The 16,861-nt window shown below is 40.2% G+C and overlaps 1 protein-coding gene across 3 annotated transcripts in view; it reads left to right on the forward strand.

Annotated features, from left to right (window-relative positions):
• The first annotated feature begins 3,612 nt into the window (after nucleotides 1–3,612).
• The window catches only part of ABCB1 (ATP binding cassette subfamily B member 1), a 102,087-nt gene continuing 88,838 nt past the window's right edge, over nucleotides 3,613–16,861 (forward strand). For all 3 annotated transcript variants that reach the window (XR_014067456.1, XM_081536506.1, XM_081536507.1), the window contains exons 1-3: nucleotides 3,613–3,767; nucleotides 4,352–4,425; nucleotides 9,542–9,602. Coding sequence is in view for 2 of the 3 variants with exons in the window: in XM_081536506.1 (XP_081392632.1) it covers nucleotides 4,358–4,425; nucleotides 9,542–9,602 (129 nt within the window). In the remaining variant the exon portion in view is untranslated. The remainder of the gene's footprint in view (nucleotides 3,768–4,351; nucleotides 4,426–9,541; nucleotides 9,603–16,861) is intronic.

Here is a 16,861-nt window from a genome sequence, read left to right on the forward strand (position 1 = left end):
TTCAAACTTACACAGTGAAAGGGCTTCCCAGGTGGTACTAGTGGTAAAGAACCCACCTGCCAATGCAGGAGACCCAAGATGTAGGTTCGATCTTCGTGTTGTGAAGATCTCCTGGAGGAGGGCATGGCAACCCACTCCAGTATTCTTGTCTGGGAAATCCCATGGACTGAGGAGTCTGGCAGGCAACAGTCCATATGGTCGCTTAAGAGTCACGCATGACTGAAGCAACTTAGCATACATGCAGTAGTTGAATCTAAGTTCGAGTTATTTGTGGAGTTCCATACTGAAAAAGAAAATTGCTGTAAATTAAAGATTTACATGTGAAAAGGCACAGAGGGAAAAAAAGCAAATCATCTGAGAGGTGAGTTGGGCCACTCATATATGTGTTGGGGTTGAGGGAGACAGTGTAAGGAAGTGAGGTGGATGAAGACAGAGAGACATTGTGTGTTACAGCCCTTAAAAGTCAAGTGGAAACTCTCAGATACAATACAGTTGGTGGTAAGGAGCCATTGCATGATTTTTAAGATAGAGTCATAAGATGAAAATGTTTCATGGGGCTTGAAAAGGCAGTGTAGGAGAGTGTACTATAATAGCGTACCGTTGTAGGCAAGTGGTTAAGAGTGTAGTTATGAGGGCTGGGAGCTGGATTGCTTTCAAGTCCTGGGTCAGCTGCTTACCAGCTGTGTGACTTTGGGCATGTAATATCAAACCTCAGTTTCTGTGACTGTAAAATGGGAGTAACAATAAAATCACACATGTCAGAGGATAATTGTGAGGATTAAATGATTTAATCTCTTTCAAATACTTGGGATAGTTCCTGGCACACAGCCAGTGCTTAGTCAATGCTAGTTATTATTATTCCTGTAGGTATGTATTATTATTCCTGTAGGTATGTATTATTATTCCCGCAGGTACGTAACAAACTGTGGCAGGGTTGCTAATCTGGAATGTTGGGAGAGTACATTAAAGCCTGTGAAAGGACTACATGCCAGTGGAAGACAGGAAGGTCCAGACTATGGGGAAGCACACTTCAAAAGGAAAACAGCTGCTTGAATGAAGGTGTATGAGTCAAGACTCACAAAGGGGTTGCTTTCCAAAGGGTTTCACCGGAAGTTAATGAGGTTCATAGTGGAAGTGTCTAGTCCAGCTGTTCAATATTACCAGGAGTGGCTGGTAGTAATGTGAGACAGGAGTCAGAGTCTTTAAAATCAACCGTTATGGCTTGGGAGTAGCTAGAACCATCCATTGTTTTAGGTCCATTGTATTTTATATCCATATCTTCATGCCAGTGGAGAAAACAACTTATATATATATGTATATATATACATATATATATATATGAGCTTTATTGAAAATTCTGTGGGCTATTCTGATCCTTAAACCACGTACTCCTTGACAGAGATTATCACTTGAAGCTCAAGCCCGTAGAAATAGTGCAATCAACAAAATATATGTTATACTTTAAACAATATCCTGTTACTCAGCCATAAAAAAGAATGAAATAATGCCATTTGCAGCAACATGGATGGACCTAGAGATGATCATACTAAGTAAGTCAGAGGGAGAAAGACAAATATCATATGACATCAATTTTATATGGAACCTAAAAAACTGATAAAAGTGAACTTATTTACAAAACAGAAATAGAGTTGCAGACATAGGAAACAAACTTTTAGTTACCAAAGGGGCAAGGGAGTGGGAGATAATTAGGAGTTTGGGAATCGCATATACACAGTACTATGTATAAAATAAATAACAAGGAATTACTGTATAGCACAGGGAACTATATTCTATATCTTGTAATAATCCATAATGAAAAAGAATCTAAAAAAGAAAAAAATATATAAAACTGAATCACTTTGCTGCACAGCTGAAACTAACACAACATTGACAATCAACTATACTTGAATTTAAAAAAAATCCTGCATTGTTTTAGGGAGGATATAGGGCATTTTTCAAGGATACATAAAATATTGAATATATGGCAAGATCACATAAACTAAATGAGGGACAAGGTAAAAGAAAAGTGGAAAAAAAGAGCAGAAGCATGAATCAGATTAAAAACACATGGGAAAAAGGGGAAAGCCTTTAAATGGTTGGGCTGATGCTGTACACACACATTTCCAATTAGAACACAGAGACTATGAGTGGCCTGTTAGGCTAATTAACAGTTTGTAAAGAAAGAAACCTGATTGTATAGCTAAGTAAAAAAAAAAAAAAAAATCAAGGCAAAGAAAATCTGGAATAAAAGATGAAAAGAAAATTATGGCTTTGAAATATGAGTTACTTAAAGTACAGAAAATACACTATGCAGTAAAAACTAAAAAGATTTTCTTCTTTTAAACTTTTGCAGTGAGCTGAGAGGTAACTCCTCTAAGTCAGAGAACGCAGACAAAAGGTTACAAAAACATCCATTTCCCCTGGGTTGACAAGTATGAAAAGCTCTGATGTGAGTTAATGCTGCTTTATGAATTTGAATTGTCTTCACAACTGCACTTACTTTTCATCAATTTGAGGAAAAGAGAGGACCAGAAAAACCTGTAAATGGTAACAGTAGATATGGCATTAAATTACAACTAAAGTAACATGTTAAAATACACGATACTTTTAGAATCCAAATAAAAACATAAGTTTTAAAATGCCTTGAGAAAAACAGGGCATTCACCTGATTGCTAAAACCCCAAAATATTACACTGTTTTACATACATTTCTACCTTGAAATGTCCGTTTCTATTTATATATTTAAGAAAAAAATCTTCCTATTTATTTCTTGAAGCAGAAAGTGTTAGTCGCTCAGTCATGTCTGACTCTGCAACCCATGGGCTGCGGTCAACCGGGCTCCTCTGTCCATGGAATTCTCTACCAAGAATACTGGAGTGGGTTGCCATTCTCTTCTGGAGGGGATCTTCCCGACCCAGGGTTCGAACCCCATCTCCTGCATTGCAGGTAGGTTCTTTTCCATCTGAGCCACCAGGGAAGACCATTTATTTATATGTCTCTTGAAATACAGGATAAACATATACACCTTAGAAACTGTCAAACATACTGAAAAAAACACTTCCAGAAAAATTTCACCTGGCCTTTTTAAAAATGCTGCTTGGAAAGGAATTTTATTTTTTCACCATATCTTTGTTGTTATAAAGACAAAAATATATGACTTAAAAAAAAACAAGTAACAAACGATGTGTAATCTAATGAAAAACAAAATATAAGAGAGCGGAAGGGAATTTTAACTATAGAATGGGCAAAGCCGGAGATTGTTTTATTAGAATATATTGGATGCGATCGATATCAAAGAAAATTTCCCTTATCTACTCGAGTCACATTTATATCTATCTATATATTCATAATTTCTTGGACTTGTACAAACAAGGGCTCTATACACGTAAAAGTCCTCGGTGATTCAGCTGATAAGCGTTCCCCTGCTCGCCCTTCTGCTGAGGGGCTACAGAAGCGAGGACATTGCTCCCATAATTCCAACCTGTTTCATAACTTGGAGCTATCGGGATTCAATAGAACGAGCGGGCCGGGAGCTGTCCCGAGCCTGCGGCTGATTGGCTGAGCGCAGAGCACGGGCGTGGGCTTTGCGCAAGTTCCCCGCTCCCTGCTCCCAGGGCCACGGGAAGCCGGGGCGCGTTTGAGCAGCGGCTCTTCAAGGCTCAGAGGACCCGAGACCGCTGTTCGCATCCGCCGCGTCTTTCCGCTGGAGTCTGAATCTCTTCTTCCAAGATTCACGTCTTAGCGAACATTCCGAGGGAAAGCCCGAGGTAGGGCGCGGGAAGCTGGGGACTAGACGGAGAAGGTTCGGGGGGAAGGGTGCGTGGGCGCTCTAATTTCCTGAGCTGGGTCCCCTGGGGCGGAGGGCTTCAGAGGAGAGGGAAGGGGAGATTCCAATTGGCAAGTCCAAGGAGACCAAAAGGGGTGAGACTTATTCTCAGTCGGGGAGCTCTGGAGGCACCGCAGTCTCTAGGTTTGTTTGTTGTTGTTTTTTTTTTTTTGCGCTAGTTATGCGTCCAGGAGTCTGCTTCCCAAAGCTCGCAGAGCCGGCGCTGTGCGGGCAGCAGGGCTGTGAGCCCGCGGGCCGATGGATGGCGTGGGGAACCGGGAGGCAGAGCCGCGGTGGAGGCGGGCAAATTTCGGGCCGGGCCGCCGCCCTGCCCCTCGGCTCGCGTGCGGAGGCTGGATACCTGGCGCTGAGGCATGTCCCTGCGGCGACCCTCGCGGCCACGAGCCGCTGGAGCATCAGGTCCAGCGCTCCGCCCTTCTGCCCGGCGCGCTGTCCTAAAGTTCAGTTTCTCCTTAGCCTTCTGAGGATCTTAGGTTTGACTGATTGGCTGTGGTTGCTCCTCAGGTCGCGATGGATCTTGAAGACGGCCGCAATGGAAGAGCAGGGGGGGAAAACTTCTTGAAAAGGGACAAAAAAAGGTAGTTTGTTTCACTTCCATACTTTACATGGCTATTTGTTTCCGGCCTCCAACTCTGGAATAAGTGATGAGCTGATGATGGTGGTGGTGATGGGTTTTTTTTCTATCTTAAGTGCAGGCAGTTGCAGAGGTTGGCTGGCTTGGGTTGAGCCCAGCATTTGCATGGTGACCTTCTTCCTCAGCTTTCTGGTCCCACACAGGCCACGGCTCATTTCCTTTCCTGTGTTTTATAACCTTCTGCTTTACTTGTGATGTTGGTCGCCCACGAGCCTGAACCGTGCGCTGCTTGGGTTCTGCCTTGTGGTCCAGTCTGTTCCTTCTGGTAAAACAGTCACATGAACATTGCGTGTTTGTGGCACGCAGCAGAAGGGACAGAAGGCCACGACTACTTTTAAGTATTCTTTTTTTCTTTCTCAGGCAATGAGTATCTGACTCGGGTAGAAGTAATTGTGAGACGAGTGTACTACCAAAGAATTATTAGAATGGTGTAAAATTATCCTGACTGTATATAGGATTGGTTCTGTAATCACATAGGAAAAACAATTATCTTAAGTAAATTTTGATCACAGTGCAGTATCTGTACAGGAAATTTTTAATTTCACTCAGTAAGTTCTGTTAGTAATAAATGGTAAAATTAAATTAGTAAAGATATTAATGTTAGAAAGCAGGCTTTTCAGTGTAAGAGAAAAGAAATACAAATGTGGACATTAAGTAGACTTTTTAAAAACAATGTTGAATCTGAATGAGATTTCATGATTTTTTTTTAATAGGTTAGTTTCTGCCCGTTGAAATGGATAGTGAGTGGCAAAGAGCACACTCAATGTCAATCTTGGTTTCTCAGTATGGTTCCTTACAAAAAGGGAATCTGCACCCCACAGAGAAAGGGTTAATGCCAGTTGAGCCTGAGCTTGGAGTATCTTGTGGTACCTGAAAACAAGAGGCGGAGGGCGGTTATCAAAAAGGACACAGGAGCTGGCTTGAAGGGGCTTTCACTGGCCCAAATCTGGGACAGTTTGAGCGTCAAAAAGAATAATAACTGTACTTGATTGTCAAATACTGAGTAAATTAATTTTTAATAAAATTCTGAGAGGTGGAGGAAAACTAAGGGAGAGAGAAGGGAAGAGAGAGAGAGGGAGAACCTTCTTCACAGAAAAATGTGGAAACCTGCATTGTTGTAATTGGTTCAGGCAAGGGTTGTTAATGGATCCTAAACCACTCAGAGAAAGGATGAATCTATGAATTAGCCACAGTTCTTAATTGGAAAAAGGAAAATGGAATTTTTTTCCAGTGGAAAGACACTGCAGTTCGCCACGTTAACCAAGTGATCATACCTGGCCTGGCTCCTGGTGGAATAGACTGCGTTAGTGACATGACACCACCTAGGAAGTATGTTTGCAAAATCATTTAGTGAATCTAACTTATCAAGCTTTCAGACTAATGCTGTCCAATAGAAATATAATGTGAACCACATTTGTAATTATTAATTTTCTAATAGCAACTTTTAAAAAGTAAAAAGAAACAGGTGAAATTAATGTTGGAAATACATTTTAAGGATCCAAGTATATTCAACCAATTATCATTTCTACATGTAATGAGGATAATTAATGAGATAGTTTGCATGCTCTTTTATACTGCATTCTCAAATCTGTATTTCATAACTTCCTGCACAATTTGGACAAAGATTGGAGCAGACATATCCAAGATGTGGGACATTCTATAAGACACCTGTTTTTGTTTCTATGAAAAGTCAATGTTTGGCAGGAGGCAGGTGGGGAGAAGAATTGCTAGATTTAAAGAAGACTAAAGAGACAAATGGAGAAGGAAATGGCCGCCTGTCCACTCTAGTATTCTTGCTTAGAAAATCCCATGGACAGAGGAGCCTGGAAGGCTACGGTCCATGGGGTGGCCAAAGAGTCAGACACGACTTAGTGACTAAACAACAACAAAGAAACAAAACCACCACATATGATACATGAGCCTTAATTACATCAGAGTTCTAAAAAGGAAAAACCTACAGAAAACATACTTGGAAATTTTAAATGTGGATTGATATCAAAATTGCTGTTAAATTTTATTGTATGTGATAATAGTAGGAAAACGTGAAAGTGCCATGATCTTTGCAGCTTATTTTCAAATAGTTTGGCGATTAACAGTTATAAACTTCCTTATACATTAAAGAAAATATGGTCAAAATGTTCACAGTTGTTGAATCTAGGTGAATTTTTAATGGGTAGTCATTGTTAGTATTCTTTTTGTTTGAAGGTTTTCATAATAAATTTTCATAAAATAGATTATATAGAGTGGAAGGTAGATACATCCCTTTTTATTTTTAAGTTTTTAAACTTGGTACCTTAAACAAATACGTATTTTTTGACGCAAACACTTAGGGACATTGAAATAAGAAGTATTAAGGCTTTGTGGAAGGAAAGAAATTTGTTCGACAGATTAGTGGTTTCCAGAGGTGGAGGAAACAGGGACAGAACGAGTGAAGGGAGTCAAAATGGCCAAAGTGCCAGTTGTAGAATAAGTCATGGAGGTGTAATGTACAGCAGTGTGACTCCAGTTAGTCACACTGTATTGCATATTTGAAAGTTGCTAATAGTAAATCTTGAAAGTTCTCATCACAAGGAATAAAATTCTGTGACTTTGTATGATGACAGATGTTAACTAGACTCATGCTGATGGTTTCCCAGTATATACAAATATCAAATCATTCTCTTGTACACCTGAAACTAATACAGTGTATGTCAGTTATAACTCAGTTTTTAAAAATTTATTTATTTTTAATTGAAGGACAATTGCTTTACAGTATTGTGTTGGTTTCTGCCAAACATCAACATGAATCATCCATAGGTATAAATATGTCCCCTCCCTCTTGAACCTTTTTGAAAAAGGTGTTCAATAAATATTTGTGGGACATTTACTTATTTATTCTTCTGTATGAGCCCATATTTTGAAAACAGTATTTCTTTTGAGCTTGCATATACTGTCATTTTATTGTTGATTGCTGTCATGGTCTACACACAGTTTTTTTCAAACTGGAATTTTTTTTTTTTAGTTAAGTAACTCTTATTAAACTGTTCTCACCATTATTGATGTGAATCTGTTTTTTATAAAGCTATGTGTTTTTCCAGTTTTATTGAGTTATACTTGACCTACAATACCTTGTAAGTTTAAAGTGTATAGCATAATGGTTTGAATTACAAATATTGTGATACACTACCACAACAAGTTTAGCTAACATCCATCTTCTTATACAGATAAAAAGAAAAAAGATTTCTTATTGTGATGAGAAATTTTAGGATCCATCCTCTTAACAGCTGATTCATCTATATCGGACAGCAGTGTTAACTGTAGGCATCTTGTGGCACGTTGCATCTCTAGCACTTCTCTTATAACTGAAAGTTTGTACTTTTGGACCAGCTTTCTCTCATCCCGTCTCCCCCCTCTAGAAACCACAAATCTTACTTCTTTTTCTATGAGTTTGTTTTTTAAATTGTATATTCGAATTCAGAGTCATAAAGAAGCATGTGACTTGCTGATAATATGAATAGGTATAATGCTTGGGTAATAGTACCCTTTGGCATATTTGTATTTGTAAAGATTCTTTATTAAAATGCGATTTGATAAGCAACTTCGTATTTGTCAGCGCTGTGTTGGAGTGAATGGGGACAAATGAGTCTTCTAAGAGGGGTGACAGTCAGTGTTCCCGTCAGGGTGGTGTCTCAGAAGTCTGACACTGCACCAGATAGCCTGCTGTCTGGGAGTTAGACTTCTCTGTGGAAAGCTTGGCTTCGTTCTGTGTGACCTTGGACAAGTGAGTTAACTCTTCTCACCTGAGTTCTCTTGTCTGTAAAGGAAGGATAAAAATGTGCCTGCCTCACAGAGATTAAGATGAAATGAGATCTTGTATGGGAAGTGTTTACTTAGCCAGTGTCTGGACCATTATAAATTCTTCAGAGTAGCTGCAGTTTGGGAGAATGAAAAAATAAATAAAAAGCTTAGAGCTAAAACTCAATTCTGTATGGCTGTTTTTCTCCTCTCATCCTGATTCCAGGGATACTGAAACCGTGCCTTTACTGGGAATAGGGTGGAACCGAATCTGAAGAGTTATGTTTGTGTATTTTGTGTGTTTTTCAGTCGTGGAACGTTGCTCCAAAGCCAAATATGGAGTAGACCCTGGATTTTTTTTTCTTTAGAAGTTTCTTCAACTCTTTGACCTTGCTTAGCATAAAGAACAAAGACACAGATGAATTTACTTTTGAACTTGAAAAGCTGTGTAAAAAGAATGTACTTCTTCCCTGAGATAGTCTCTCTTTTATAAATATGAAAATACAGATGCGGAGGCTGCTCTCATATGCTGGATGGCAGTTAGAGTGGAATACTAGTTAGAGAGTTTTGAATCTGTGCTCAAAATAATTGACCTTTCTCTGCCTGAGGACAGCTTTTTGTTTTTTTTGCCGTTTACAAACCATCTTTTTTGATGGTGCTTTTTCTAGGTTGCGTGTATTGTCACAATGGCCCATTTAAGGCTCCAGACATCTTTTCAGAATTAGATTTGTCCATGGAGAGTGATTGAATTATGTTTCTTTCTTAGGGTAATTTATGCCCTGCATCTGTTTGCCACTACTCTCCCTGAGGTAAAGGAATAATGTCTAGGTAGATGAAGGATAATATCTAGGTAGATAGAAGGATAGACTACCTGTTGCTAAAATCACTGAGATGATAATTAAGGGGATTAACTCTGGGGAGCAAGAGTGAGTTCTAAGTAGAAGAAAGACAGGAAACTCTCTTTTTTTTAGTGTTAGTTTTTGTAATTCCAAATTTGTGTGTCTCTTGTGTATTCAACATAGAAAATTAGGAAATACCAAAGGCACAAGGAAGAAAATAATTTGAAATTGTGACAGAAATCTCAACACTCAGTGATAACCCCATGTATATATTTCTAGGTATATGTAAACATACTTAAACTTTATAAATGGGCTCATATTATAACCTGTGTTTTTACTGACATTGTAGACATGTTTCTTTGTCCTGTTTGATGCTAAATATAAGCTCGATGTTGATTGGATATAGATTTACATAGTTTTTAAAGTTTTATGTAATTCTTTTGCTAGGTTTTTCAGTAAAAAAGATGAGAAGAAAGAAAAGAGACCAACTGTCAGTACTTTTGCAATGGTGAGTTTGAATGTATTCACTATTCTGTATACACACACACACACAACTGATTCACTTTGTACAGCAGAAACTAACACAAGATTGTAAACCAATCTTACTCCAGTGAAAACAAAGCAAAACAAAAGAAAAAGTGCTGTGACTTCTCTTGATGTAAAAAAGAGGTATTTCGTCTGGTATAATATTTTCTTGGGGAGTATGTTAATGAAGAGTTAAAATGAACTCATTTAATTTAGCTTGTTTTCAGGGAATGATGAGCATTGTACACAAACTTGTGTGCAAAGAGCCTCCAGAGTCCCCTGTCCTGGCCTGGGTTTCAGTATTCTCCTAACCAGTTATGTCACCGGTGATATGTCAGCTACACAAGCACTTCTCCCATTGGTGGTCTCAGTCCTAGACAGAGGAAACCAGCCACGTGGAGTGTGGTTCAAACAAAACCTGGGGTACCCTGTCTCCAAGGGCTCTAATCCTGGCAGATTTGAGGTCAAAGTCCCAGGCACTCATAACAGAAGTTAGCAATGGGTTAGCAATTACTATGACTTAGTACCTGTCACTCTGCTTCTGTGCTGAATAACTGAAAATCTGGAATTTGAAAACCTTAATATACTTCTTTGTCTTATTTTCTGGTTTCATGGTGGCCACTTAGAAGCTTTTCTTTAATCAGATTTGGAATAAGAGAGGCTGGTTGATGAGCCCTCTTCAACTGTTTTTGTTTTTTCTCCTGAGAACGCAGATTTAGGGGAACTGTGCAATTAGAACCTGGAAGACTTACTGAACCAATTAAGTCTTGTAGTACACACTTTGTGATTCAGACATAACGCACCAGACACTTGTAAAATTTGTGTATGTGTGTGGGGTAGGCTATCTTATAAAATGAATATTAGTAAAACTGAATATTAAGTATGGTTACAGGCATAAAAACGAGCTGCCTTTTATACTCCAGTGATCTTATATGAACTTCATCTTCTTGCACTCCAGTTGCTCTTGATCAAATTCCACCTTTGAGTCTATCTTTACTCTCTTTGGAATTTTGGGGAAATGAGACTGTGTACTCAGGTTATTCTCAGAAATAACCAAGTGACAGTTTTTGTTTTACATTTCATTTTATATTCTTTTAATATAAGAAGCTTTGGTGTTAAAATAGGGTTTATTCCCAAGATTTAATTTCCAATTCTGTTATTTTGAGACTAGAATATTTCTGTCTTATAAGTAAGTTAAATTTAAAAAGTTAGTCTTATGTTTTAGAAAATTTAACAGACCTAAAATATAGAGGTAAGACTATTAAACCAATTCAGGCCACCAAAGAATAAAAATCTGGAGTTTGAAGGCCAGGTAATAATTAGAACACAAATATAGCTTTTTATGTCATGGGTTGCAATAAATACTTTCTATGTGAATGCATTTAATCTTTACAAATCCCTTGGAGATAGATACTATTATTGTTCTGATTATGTAGATGAAGAAAGTGAGGTGAGACTTACTAACTTGCCCAGGAATACTCTTCAGGGCCACGGTTCAGACCTGAGAAATTCACACTGTAAATCATAGTGCTCAGGTTGGCATAGGAAGGAAGGACTATATTCTTAGCTTTTTGATGGAAAGCTATACTAAATGTTTATGTAGTTTTTTCTCATGCCTTTCTCTTAAAGGAGTTGACACAGAAAACTGAACTTGTGTATAAAACCTATATAGACAGGGACATATTAAGAATGTTTGACAGTAAAATGCTGATGCTATTAGTGAGAGAGTCAATTCCTAGGCAGGTTGATAAGAAATCTGAGGGTCCCCAAGGAGAGAGGGGTCTGGAATTCTCAAGGGGGAGCAAAGGACAAACTTTTTTTGTCTACATTCCTCAGTCTCAGTCAGTTACGCAACTCAATTTAAACTGTATACTAGGGATTATACAACAGTGTGTCCTGCTTGAGGACAGTTTCTCCTTCCTGAAAACCTTCTGGCTAATCCTGTTATTTTAAAATGTGAATTATGGGAGTGGGTCTAGTAAGATCTTGACAACCTCCAGACATTCTTTTGATTCATTGTAATAACTAATTCAAAGGTATATAACTCCATTGCTAGCCATCGCTAAGAGTCGCACGCTAAGAGTCGGACGCTAAGAGTCGGACACGACTGAGCGACTTCACTTTCACTTTTCACTTTCATGCATTGGAGAAGGAAATGGCAACCCACTCCAGTGGTCTTGTCTGGAGAATCCCAGGGACAGGGGAGCCTGGTGGGCTGCCGTCTATGGGGTCGCACAGAGTCGGACACGACTGAAGCGACCTAGCAGCAGCAGCACTAGTGAGGGGGCACTCTCTGTCCCCCTTCTGATGTCTATGTCAGAAGCTTTCCTCTGTCCCTTTTATACTTTAACAAAACTATTACACAAAAGCTCTGAGCGATCAAGCCTCATCTCTGGCCCCGGATTGAATTCTTCTCCTCCGGAGACCAAGAATCCCGGCGTCTTTTGTAGTCCAGCAATAAGCATTGCTGATTAATAAAAATTTCCAGCTAAGGTAAAAACTCATGTGTGTTGGGAGTTTCCAAGAACCCTGGGTTTGATGATTCACTTGGGGGACACACAGGACTCAGCTTATTGCCATACTCATGGCTAAGATTTATTACAGCAAGAGGACAGAAAGCAAAATCAGCAGTGGGTAAAGGAAGGAGGGAAAGGTCCAAGAGAAGCACCAGGTGTCCTGTCTAGTGGAGTCACTTGATTGCTCCAGCAATGAGTTGTGCCGACTCATTGTGTGAAATGCTGTCGGGGAAGCTCAGTAGAGACTCAGTGCCTGAGGGTTTCTGACTGGGAGCAGATGATGTAGGCACAGCATGTACCAAAATTCCAGACTCACAGAAGGTAGGCAGACCCTCAGCATAAAGCACATTGTTGGTACAAATTGTTCAGCCACTTCTAGGGCTAGGATGATGGTTACTCTTCCCCAAATCCAAATTCTAGATGCCAGCCAAGGGCTAACCTTGAATGCAGTCTCAGGCTTGCAATGTTAACTGTTTTCTGTACACCAGCCCTGTTAACTTTTTTCTAGTAGAAGACTTTTTTTTTAGTAGTCTTGATAAAATGATGACAAAGAGGTAAGGAATAGATTCAAAGTTTTCTACTGGCCTTTATTTTCTGTCAGGCTTTGTTGCAACATTTTGTTATTGTTTAGTCACTCAGTCATGCCCGACTCTTTTGCGACCCCATGGACTGTAGCCCGCCAGGTTCCTCTGTCCCTGGGATTCTTCAGGCAAGAATACTGGAGTGGGTTGCCTTGCTTACACTAAAGCCAGAGCCTGTAACAACTTTAATCATTTATGGTAGTATGTGATTGGTTAAATTTTTATTTGCTTGGAATTGAAAGGTTCTTTGATGCAGTTACCTTGTGGCCACCTGGTCATTCTTCATTGGAGACTTTACCATCTGGCTCAGTGTCTCCCTCTCCACGCCTGGTGCTCCTACTACGTTGGGTGACTTGTATGGTGTTATAAGGATAACCACTCTTTCCCTCCCCTTTATTCCAGCCACCCATGCACACACTTAGATCCTAGATTTTGTTCTTTGAAACTATTCTACATCTAAAGTGCCATTATGAAGCAGTTAGATAGAACTAGCCGGCTATCTCCTCTGTCTTCAATCTGCTCACTGTTTCCCTTGGATCCTGAGTCCACTGACCTGTCAATTTCCCATCAGCCCCTTCTTGTTTCCCTTCTCTTATCACCTTAGAGCAATGATCATCGCTTTGTTATGCTCCTGCCTGAACGGCAAACTTCCTTTCACCTGTCACTTGTCAAGCCGAGCCCAGGCAGATCGACCATCTGCTTTCTTGGTGCCTGAACCCTTACATCTGATGGGTGCTGGAGAAAAACCTCGTGGCAGCATGTATCCCACACAGAAATGCTACTCTTTCTCTTCTCGCTGAGTATGTTAAGCCCTTTACAAATTTCCCTCTTCTTTCCCCAAGCCCCAGCTCTTCGTGGATGACCTCTTTTTTTTTTTTAATTCACAAACCAAATGGAAGCCACCTGACAGAAGTTCCTCAGCTCTTCTCTCCCAGTCTACAAACACATCGGTACCCAGGTCAATTGCTTCCTCCTTCCCTCCTGTTATAACAGAGGAAGCATTTGGTTCTTTAATCACCCTCTTGCACACTGTGCTTTGGCTCCTGTATCCTCTACTTTCTCAAGGACCTTACATTATTATTATTATCCTTTCTCTTCTGTATCCTCCATCTCTCCCTCTCAACTGGGTCTTTCCGATTGGTATTTACATGTCACCTATCTTTAATTTCACCAATGCCCTCCTTCATTTCACTAAGCCTCCTCTAGCTTGCCTCACAAATAGGAGGTGACTTTGCTTTCTGTCTGTTTCACCTCCAAATCACTTCTTACATTCTAATTTGGCTCTGTCTCCACCACTCACTGAATTTAGTGGACAGTCTCTGCTGATTTTTAAGTAGCACTTGACTATGTTCACTGTATTCATTCCTCCTGTTTGCTTCTGCGATGCCAGAGTCTGCTCAGTTTCCTCCCAGTTCTTTGGTTCTTTTCTCGTGTCACTTTTGCCTGTGAACTTAGAGCTCCTCCACCCCCAATCCTTGGAGTCAGTGGTATTGTTGGCATTTCTCTATAGTTTCATATGGCCATTTCTAAATTATTTTCTTGCAGAACTCCGTTTGTATTTGTTTCATTCTACACAGTTATAATACCTTCTATCCATTGGCAGCGATATACCTTCTACTAATTTCTAGTCACTTCTGCTTCTCCATTGAGAACCTTGGCATTTGATTGCTTCTCCTTTGTTCATCTATGCTCTTCTCATTCTTTTATTTTCGTCACTTTATTAACGCCCAGGTGCAGCATTCTTTGACCTCTTCAGTTCCAACAGCCTTCATCCCTACCTTCCTTTAGTAGATTACGCTATGAACAAAGACCTTTGGTTTATCATCTGGGTGGACTCCCATCTCTGCTACTGTAAATTCAGATGAACCTCTTCCCCCTGCTCCCCCTGACTACTTCTGATCCTTCTCACTTGGCCATTCTTTCTTATCATTCTTTTTTTTTTTTTTTGACTTTGAGCATTCATTTTCTATTGCTGGAACAAAGTACTGCTAGCTTACTGGCTTAAAACAACACAAATGTATAGTTCTGGGGCTCAAAGTCTCACTGGGCTAAAGTAAAGGTGCCATCAGGGCTAGATTCTCCTCGTGGCTCCAAGAGGGGATGTTTCCCTCCTTTTTCAGCTTCAACAGGCTTCCTGCCTTCTTGGACTCTTGGCCCCTTCCTTACTTTACTCATCATTTCTCCTACTACTCACTCTGATCCTCCTGGCTCCTTCTTATAAGAATCCTTATGACATTGAGCCCACTTGGATAATCCAGGATAATTTCCCCATCTCCGTATCCTTAATGTCTGCAAAGTCCTTTTTATCATGTAAGGAAGCATATTCACAGGTTCCTGCGATTAGGATGTAGTCAAGCTCGGGAGGTGGGGCATTGTTCTGCCTCCCACTCCTGCTCTGGACTTGGTTCTGTCCACCACTCTCTACCTCCTAGTCCCCCTCCTCCATATTAGCTCTTCTACAAATTATTCTACCTATAGTAGTCACATCAAGTCACCTCAGTTCCTGCCTGAAAACCCTCTATGGAAGGCCTTTCTTTTACACTCAGATGGGAGGTTTAGCATAAAAACAAATTCCCTCCTCTGGCCGTCAAAGGCCATCTGTAATGTGACCTCCGTCTCATCTCTAATTTCACATCAGACAGGTCTCCTTCACCTTCTTCTGGCCACAGTGGTCATCATATCTGGTCCTTGAAACACACAGGGCTTGCATTCACCCCAGGATCTTTGTGTTTGTTCTTTCTGCCTGGAATCCTCTGTTCCCAGATGGTCACATGACCTTTTCCTTCCCATCACTGATGACTCAGCTCAGATGTTGCCTTTTCATAGCGACTTTCCCTGCCCCGCCAGTCTGAGCCAGCTACCTGTCACCGTGACACCTCACTACATGTGATATTGCTCCTGAATAATTAACTGCTGTCTGGTTTCTTATTTATGTTTGTCTTCTCCCTGAATCTAAGCTCCATGAGGGCAGAGGGGTTTGGTGTGTTTTCTTCATTGCTGTGCTCCAGGTGCCTAGAACAGTGCCTGGAACTTTAATAGGGACTTATATACTGAATGAATGTTGAATATTGTGAATGAATGTTGAATATGTCTATTTTCTCTTTAACTATTTGCATATTAGTAAAATATAAGCTTTATGAGGAGAGATAGCTTGTTTTAGTCACCGTTGTTGCTAGTACCTAGAACCACGCTTGATCCTTACTAGGTGCTTAATAAATATTTTTTGAATGTTGAATGAATGCATGCATGCATGAAAGAATGCATGCATGCATGAATGAATTCATTGACTTTGGCCTCCAGCCAGGTACCATAGTAAGATCATGTTCGCCATCTTACCTGCTGGATATTACCTAAGCCTCTCCTCTGCCAGCACCTTCTACTTCTTTGCCCTGGGAAGTCCACCCCTTGACTTTCAGTGCTGATCACCCTGTCTCCTGTGTGCTTCTGGTTGATCCCCTCTCTCTTCCCTATAAGTATCTGACCAAACAATTTTCATTTCCTTGTATTTAAAGGGCTCTAATTGGAAATAAACTTCTGTCTTACATTTCCCTGGAGAAGGAAACGGCAACCCACTCCAGTATTCTTGCCTGGAGAATCCCATGGACAGAGGAGTCTGGTAGGCCACAGTCCATGGGGTTGCAAAGAGTCGGACACAACTGAGCGACTTCACTTTCACTTTCTTACATTTCACCCTGTGTGTTACTTTTTTTTTTTTTGTCTACCTGATCCCTCACTGTAAGCTCCTGAAAAATCTTATTTTATATTTCTAAAACCGATGACAGTACCTGCTTATATTGTATATTAGTATTATGTCATATGCCTAATAAACATTTCTATTATGAAATAGCGTTTTTAGCCTCATAACAGCTATGTGAAACTTTCTGTATATGAATATTTTCCTCATTTTATAAATGTAGAAACCGAAGCTCAAGGTTATTAAGAGATTTTTTTCCCTCCACAGTCTCCTCTTGAGTAAATGACAGAGGTGGGACGTTGTCCTGAGGCTTTTGTCCTAATCAGTAGTGTTACCACTGTCCTCAAATTGAAAGGTTGTTGCTGAGCTGTGAAAGATGCCGGAATTCTTGGAGAAATTCAATCCGGGGCCAGTGACAAGGCTTAATCACTCAGAGCTTTTGTGTAATAAA

Source organism: Giraffa tippelskirchi, chromosome 10 (assembly GCF_054371585.1).
Source record: "Giraffa tippelskirchi isolate mGirTip1 chromosome 10, T2T-mGirTip1v1.2.pri, whole genome shotgun sequence".
Taxonomy (NCBI): domain Eukaryota; kingdom Metazoa; phylum Chordata; class Mammalia; order Artiodactyla; family Giraffidae; genus Giraffa; species Giraffa tippelskirchi.